Source organism: Mus caroli, unplaced genomic scaffold (assembly GCF_978045245.1).
Source record: "Mus caroli unplaced genomic scaffold, Mus_caroli_1 scaffold_15, whole genome shotgun sequence".
NCBI classification, from domain to species: domain Eukaryota; kingdom Metazoa; phylum Chordata; class Mammalia; order Rodentia; family Muridae; genus Mus; species Mus caroli.
This window is the reverse complement of record NW_028227270.1, coordinates 69,613,108-69,621,015: the sequence shown is the minus strand read 5'-3', so window position 1 is coordinate 69,621,015 and position 7,908 is coordinate 69,613,108. Positions and strand designations below refer to the sequence as shown.

The window sequence follows — 7,908 nt, the reverse complement described above, 5'->3', positions numbered from 1 at the left end:
TGCCGGAAGTCGGCTGTCTGACCATGGCGACAGTGGCGGAGCAGTGGGTGCTGGTGGAGATGGTGCAGGCGCTGTACGAGGTGCGTTCGCCACCGGAGCCTCCCGTGAGTCCGCGGGCGGAGGCCTAGCGACCTGCGTCCCGGATCCGCAGTGCTTTGTGTTCCCCGGGAGCGCAGCGGTCGGGGTCTTGGCTGTACCTGCCTCCTGGAGCCCGGCAGGGTCTTGGGAAAGCAGCTCCTGGGAGGGGTGCCGAGGACTCGCAAGTCCTCAGAACCACAGTTGGAACTGATGGCGAGACCGGGTCGGTGGGAGTGGGAGGTCTTAGGTGTGAGAAATGCCTTCTCATCTATTGTAAACTTTACCCAGGGTCCGGAGAGAGAAGTTTAAGTTTAGAAAAGCAGAGTAATTGGGAAATGACGAATATGGAGTAGCCTATCCTTTGCCCACAATTTCTATGCTATAAGCATTTAACTTTTTGAAAGATTTTTTTTTTTAAAAAAAACGGTTGAAGGTCTTGAGTGGTTTTATTCAGCTATACAAGACAATATGAAATCCAGAAGCCGGTCTTGGGAGAAGGCTGATTTGACAACTGAACTATCTTGCTGTATCCTATAGGACATATTTGTGTCATCTCTCTCAGGGACTGTTCATTACAGAACTCGCTAATGCCGCGTGTAGCAAAGAATTTGTAATTGCATTTTAATGTAAAGGTCGTTGGCCAAATATGACTAGTGGGTTTGTATTGGACCACATAGATCCAAAACTTGGAGATCAGACTGTGAGCAAGCCGATTGATCACAGTGCAAAGAGAAGTCACCTTCATTGAAAGTGAATTTCAGTTCTCTTGCTAACATTCCTAAGGTTGCTGCTTAGTAGGACCAGTAATGATAATGCTCCATCATAAGAGCTACCTGAAATTTCCTTATGAAGAATATTCGAGAGAGAGCACACTTGATTTTCCTATTCTGTACTGAGGTTCAGTATTAAGCTAGCTATAGCTACTAAGTTACTCAAATTGACATTTTTGTTTAAAAAAAGGTGAGTAATTTTTTGTTGTACAGTGTGACTTCTTACTCCCCAAAAGGGGCCAACACAGACTTGGGAGAATTCTTGGTGCATCGAATTTCCTGAGGAGAGAGAGAAACAAAAACAAACAAACAAACAAAGATTAAAAACAAAACAAAGCAAAACAAAACCCAGTGCAGCTCCTGATGGTCATTTGAGTAATCCCTAGACAGGTAGCTTTTTATCTAAGGGTAATTTCTTCGTGGGGTTGCCTTTTGGTGGGGTTGAGCAGATGTTTGCCTGCAGTCATCCAGTTACTGAAAAAAAAAATCAAGATTATTTGGAGTTATTCCTAAATTAATTTTAAGAGGGGTCAGCAAAAATTTTAAGTCATACTAAAGAGAGATTTCTGTTCTTGTTCTCAGTTTTGATGTCACTATGTATCCCCGAAAAGTAAAGATCTTTGTATTCGAGTCTGTGTGTGATCTATTTAGTTTTAGCGGTATTTTCACGTTGACTTGAAAGTTTGTCTGTGAGTCTGTCAGCAGTTTTCCAGTCTCCATAATCTGGGTATGTTTTTGTTCGTTTGTTTGTTTGTTTGTTTTAATTATGGTGAAATAACATCATTCATGATTCATTGTTAATCTGTTTTTGTATTTAAGTTTGTAAGTACGCATCTGCATTTCAAGATAAAATCTTGCTGAGTAGCCTGGGTTCTCTGTGAATGCCAAATGCCCCCGGAATTTCAGGCATACCCCACCATGCCTGACTTTTAAATGCCTGAGCTTGCGGGTATGGTGGCTCATTCCTTCGGTCTAGCACTCCTGATCTACAGAGTGAGTTTCAGGCCAGCCATGACTACATAGTGAGACCTGTCTCAAAAACAAAACAAAACAAAACAAACAAAGGCCTGGATTTGTATTTTGTTTCCTTTGTTGCTGTTTGTTTGAGATAGGGTCCAACTATGGAGGCCATCTTGGCCTTAAACTCAAAGATCTGCCTTCATGTGCTTCCCAAGTGCTGGGATTAAAGTGATATACCATTAAAGGGATGTACTGTCACACACAGCCTAACATGGTTGTTTTAAATGATTTTTCTGGTAATGACCCACTGGAATAGAGTATGTAGCACTGACTGACTGATGGGTTATTGGTGTGTCTAGATTCTTCTATGTAAACTCAGCCAAGCCTCTATCCTGAAAATAGGTAGAAAACAAGATACTAGAACAGCTAAGAGACCATCTCAGCAGTAAAGAGCACTTACAGCTCCATCAGAGGATCTGGATTCAATTCTCAGGACCCACATGGTGGCTCACAGCTGTTTGTAACCAGTTCCAGGAGTTCTGGTGTCTGCAGGTATCAGGCACCCATGAGGTATACAGACAGACAGAATACCATACACATAAAAATATATTAATAACTTCAAATGAAAGTAAAGCTATCTTTGTGCCTCTCAGCATGGAACAGGTTGGCATTCTTTGAACAACTTATAGAACAGAGAACTGAGTTCCTTTAGGCATTTGTTACTGCTACCCACCCACATTCCACACTGCACTGTCTATAAGATTTAAGGAGATTGAGCCTGGCGTGGTGGCGCACACCTTTAATCCCAGCACTTGGGAGGCAGAGGCAGGCGAATTTCTGAGTTCGAGGCCAGCCTGGTCTAGAGAGTGAGTTCCAGGACAGCCAGGGCTACACAGAGAAACCCTGTCTCGAAAAAACCAAACAAACAAACAAAAGATAGAAAAGAAATTATTTTTCTTGTTTGTTTTGTGTCTCTCTCTAACAGCCTTGGCAGTTCTGGAACTTGCTTGTAGAGTAGGCTGGTTTCAAACTCAGAGATTTAAGGAGATTTAGCTGGGTACAGGAAATACAGTGAGGTATGCAAAACTCTGCAACTTAGGGAAGCTGGTTTCCATATGACTTAGTTAACTTATCTGTGGGTGGGCTGTGGTGGCAGATGGTGTGTTCAGGTGTGTACAGTTCTCTTATAGTCACTTCCTGCCCATCAAAGTTTGAAGTATCTGAAAGATAAGAGAGTGTTGTTTTAAGTGTTGTGACTGTAAGGCAGGTCTCAGTCTTTTCCCTTTCTGTTAATGGGAGCTTTTAAAGCTGACAGTGTTGGGGTTTTTATGTGCTGGAGTGATTGCCTGTTACATGGGAAAGGCTTGAGAGCCATTGAGGAAGCCCTGGCTGTGAGGTTTGTGTAGTAAGAATGTGAAGGTCAGGCGAGGCAGCACTGTGGTGGGCTCCATTTCTCATCAGACTTTGAAACAGCTTCTTTGGTCTCTTTACGTTGTCTTGCTCTTCTCCCTCACAGGCTCCAGCATACCATCTTATTTTTGAAACAGCTTCTTTGGTCTCTTTACGTTGTCTTGCTCTTCTCCCTCACAGGCTCCAGCATACCATCTTATTTTGGAAGGAATCCTGATACTTTGGATAATCAGACTCGTTTTCTCTAAAACTTACAAGTTGCAGGAGCGTTCTGATCTTACAGCCAAGGTAAGAAATGAAGCTTGTTTCACTCAAGGGTGCTACATCTAAGAAGGACTCAAACTGGACCCTGTAGTGTGTCAAAATGCTTCATGAAGGGAGAGCTGGGGGTACGAAGTGTCAGAGTAGACGTGTGAGCTACAAGGAGGAGACAGCAGCCTGCTCAGATGGTTTGAGGATCACATGCGCAGCTGCTGTACTTCAGTGTCTACACACAGGCTGGGAGTTGTCCCTGTGTCTTCAGGAAGGAGGTTCAGGGTTGGAAATAGTCTTACCTACGGACATCTGAAGTGGAATGTTGATACGTTATGTTTGCCAGGGAAGAGGAGATCCTGAGCACAGAATTAAGATTTTAAGTTGTCATGTTACCCAAAAACTGCATGGAAAAGAGGTTTGAGCTGTAGTGGGGGAAGGTGAGGGAGGTAAGTACGCTGAGCCCAGGGAGGGTGGCTGAGCCCAGGGAAGGTGGCGGAGAGGTTGAATGTGGCTGTGTTACAATGTTGCAGTAATGCTGGGCTGCACTCTAACACCAGTTCTTCTGCAGGAGAAGGAAGAACTGATTGAAGAGTGGCAGCCAGAGCCCCTCGTCCCTCCAGTCTCCAAGAACCACCCTGCTCTCAACTACAACATCGTGTCTGGGTAACTATCTGCTCAAGCCCGGGAAATGTGTGGCGTCCCTTGTTAGCTGAAGACATTTCTTTGAGTCACCACTGTAGTTTTCAAAATTTTCAAGGGATAGCCCAGGAATCTTTTTTTTTTTTTTTTTTTTTTTTTGGTTTTTCGAGACAGGGTTTCTCTTTATAGCTCTGGCTGTCCTGGCGCTCACTCTCTAGACCAGGCTGGCCTCGAACTCAGAAATCCGCCTGCCTCTGCCTCCCGAGTGCTGGGATTAAAGGCGTGCGCCACCACGCCCGGCTCGGCCCAGGAATCTTTTAAACTCTAATTTGGGCTTATCTTTTTGTTTTTCTTTAAAAAGCAAATCTCTCTTCCCCTAACTTGCACTCTTGCTTCTTGATTCCCCCTTGTTCTGAGTCTTTAGTTTACAACTGGTGGTAGAACTAAGTACTGGCTATAAATACACCCGTACTCGCTGTCCCCAGGACCACAGCATTCTCTGTCAGGTCAGGTCCTTGGTACCTGTTAGGGACAGGTAGTCCAGAGCAGGGAGGGACAGCAGCATGCTGTGGGCCTCTACTGTGTCGGCACCTAGGGTGCCTGCAGCAGGGGCCCTGACGCTGTGTGCCTCAGCTTTGTTCCTCCCTTCCCTGCTAATTCTGACTCTGGCTCTGTTGCCATTAAAGAGGCCAATGCTGTGCGACTATGTTCTCTTTCTCTTGCACATCATCCTTGGCTTACATGTCAGTTCTCTCAGGCAGTCCACAGTTCATGTGCATCTTTCTCCGGGACTCTTCATCTCTGTTCACTCATGTTAGCCAGGAGGGTGTTCTTTACTTTTTTCTAGAAACTTGTCCTTCCCCAGTCCTGCTGCTCAGAGACTCCTTGTAATCTTATCTGATGGCTAGAAAATTTGATCTCTCTCCTATATTGGCCTCTTTCTCTCTTCCTTCCTCTCTTTCCTTACCCTCTCTCTGTTCTTAGAGAGCTAAATGGGAGGCAGGTACACACATCCAGTGTGCACATATGCAAATGTTTGCAGGTCCGTGGTCCAGTGCCTTTCTCTGCCTCTCTTTACCATATTCCCTCAAGACAGTACCTCACTGAGTATACAGCTGTCATTGGTTTCTGGCTAGGCTGCCTGATCTAGTGATCCTCCTGCCTGCACAAAACTCTGCTCTGGGGTTATAGGCACCCTCTGTTCTAGGCCTCACTTAAATTTTCTCCTTTGTGTAATTCGAGGATAGACAGGCAGAATCTGGAACGTGTCTCATGTTTATCTTAAAATTGTGTTTATTTCACACATGTACACTCTGCTGACCTTCACTGCCTGTAAATTTTTCCACAATTTTTATTAAAGTCAAGAGCATTACTTGCATTGTTTACAAAAGCAAGGCCTGGGGACATAGGAGTTCCAGCTATTCAGGCTGAATCAGATGGATCTCAAGTTCAAGCCCTACCTGAGCTATAGAGTGAATTTAAAACAGCCCGTCTCCAAAACAAAAAATTTAAATGATGATAAATGGGCTGGGGTTGTAGCTCAGTGGTAGGGAATTAGAGGAGACAACACATTAGGTAGTTTTAAATGTTTTAGTTTTAGTGTGTGTGTGCACACGCGGGCGCATGCACGCGTGTATGTGTGAAAGAGAGAGACAGAGAATATGCAAACGTGTGTGTATGTGTGGGTGCCTGTGGCGGCCATAAGAGATTGTTTGGAGCTGCTCAGTATGGACACTAGGATCCAAGCTCTGGTCTTCACCATAGAGCCACAAGTCCATCACTGCTAAGCCGTCTCTCCAGCCTAACCCATGGAGGTTGACTTGTTTTTGTGGTACTAATTTGGAACCCAGGCCTTGTGTGTGCCAGTTGAACTAAGACCCTGTCTGAATTGATGTTCTCACTGATGCACTGAGTCTTACTGCAGTTGATGGGACTCCTGTTTGCTTTAGTTCTGAGATGACATGAAAGTGCCACTTTAGATTTCTCTTTTTTAAAAAACCTGCCTTACTGAGCTATCTACAGAGCACAGAATTGATTCTTTTAAAATCTCAGTTAAAGATGAATAGGCAGTTTTCATTGTGTTAATGCAGGTATGCCACTATCACCAGTATCTGAATTCTGGAGCATTTCATCTCTCTCCACCTCCCTCCCTGCTCCCAGGCCCTGACAATGTTTATCTACCCTCTCTACTGACTAAGCATTTGGTATGAAAGGTATTCTGGGTTTTTTGTATGGAAGAAGTCATGCAAAGTGTGACATTAGGCTTAGTGCCTTTGGGGCCATCTTTGCTATAGCAGCTATCAGTGTGTCCACCCCTCTTTTCTGTGTCTTCTGTCATTTTTAAAGTGTCTTTTACGTTTCATAAAGTCTGGAAGTCACCTTTGTATATGGTTTCTCAACTTAGACAATAGAAAAACTGATCTATGACCTGATAGCTTGTGGGTCACATGCTTTACCAAGTCTGAGCAGATGCACAGTTGTCAGCATGCCAGCTCACCAGTGGTCTCTGCCTTTCTGCCCCAGTGCTGAGCCCAGTGTTAACCTTCCTATGAGGGAAAGAACTTCCCACCTCTTTCTAAACGCATTGAACCCTGCGTGGACTTCCCACTTCAATGTCATTACTGAAGTTTGTGAGATTTCCTTGGAAACTGTAATAGAATTTTCATTTAAGCAATACTTTCAGATGAATGTCATACCTTCCTTAATATTTTTCTTAGTATTGCACATTTTATTACACATTGCATATGCTTTCCACATTGGTTCCAGTAGTTTTACTCCAGTCTGGAGTCCGTGTGTGATGTGACCCAAGCCTTGCAGGTGATAGTGTGACTGCTCTTGCTCTTGTAGCTGACTTCTGCACACAGTCCCACTATACACATGGTAACATTTTGTGATAAGCTGAGCAGTAAGAAAATAAACAGCTTTGGTTTCTGTTCTTAGAGAATGCCTTCATTGTCTTCCTTGTTGCCTACGTATTTTCCATATATAGTGTCTTATCTGTGTGAATATCTCCTGATCTTGGTTTAAGAGTTTAGATATCGATGCTGAACTTTGTCCAGTGTATTTCCATTTCTGTGTTTTTAAAATTGAGTAGTCACACTTGGGATTTGCCTTTTTGCATTTTTAAGATGCACTAATCTAATGTTTACTTTTCTTTAGTAACAATCCTGCCCTTTTTTCTGATACCTTAGAAGCAAGCATTCAGAATTGTGTAGATCTTGAAATACACAGTACTTGCTTCTTCCTTAAGAGAGAGAGCACTGTGCGTGGCCTGGGACAGTCTCTGCTTGCACTACTCACTGGGAAAGGCGCAGCTCTATGGCCTCCTCTCTGCTCAGGATGGCCCTGCCCCGTGAGACTCGTTGCTCTGGAGCTTTAGAGGTTGGAGATGAGGGACCCATCCTTTGTAAGTTCTGTCTAGCTGTAGCCTGTGCTTTTAATGTGTGCTGGAAAAAGAGTTGGACAGTTTTAAGCAGAATTTTTATTGTTTTAAATATGTGTGTATACAAAGACTCGTGTGTGTTCAAGAGTGTGTGAGAGTGCATGTGTGACTGCTCGTATGCCTGTGGAGGTCAGAGGACAACTTTGAGGAGTGAGTTTGAGAGATTGAACTCAGGTCATCAGGCTTTGTGTAAGCACCTTGAACACTGAGCTATCTCACCAGCCGTAATACTTGCTGTTGATACCTTGATACCTGAGCATTCTCAACTTTTTACTTGGATTTTCTTTAAGGTTTTTTTTTTTTAACACTGCTTTCCTTGAACTATCTTTTTAGTGGTTTCTGACTCATTGCCTT

At 43.9% G+C, this 7,908-nt stretch overlaps 1 protein-coding gene across 2 annotated transcripts in view; it reads left to right on the top strand.

The window, feature by feature from the left end:
• The window catches only part of Sptlc1 (serine palmitoyltransferase long chain base subunit 1), a 44,653-nt gene continuing 36,745 nt past the window's right edge, over nucleotides 1–7,908 (top strand). The window contains exons 1-3 of one of the 2 annotated variants that reach the window (XM_021180084.2): nucleotides 1–80; nucleotides 3,399–3,506; nucleotides 4,042–4,136. In XM_021180084.2, the coding sequence (XP_021035743.1) occupies nucleotides 24–80; nucleotides 3,399–3,506; nucleotides 4,042–4,136 (260 nt within the window). In that variant the 5' untranslated portion in view covers nucleotides 1–23. Of the gene's footprint in view, nucleotides 105–3,398; nucleotides 3,507–4,041; nucleotides 4,137–7,908 lie in introns of both variants that reach the window. The other variant, XM_029468443.2, reaches the window with a different exon arrangement.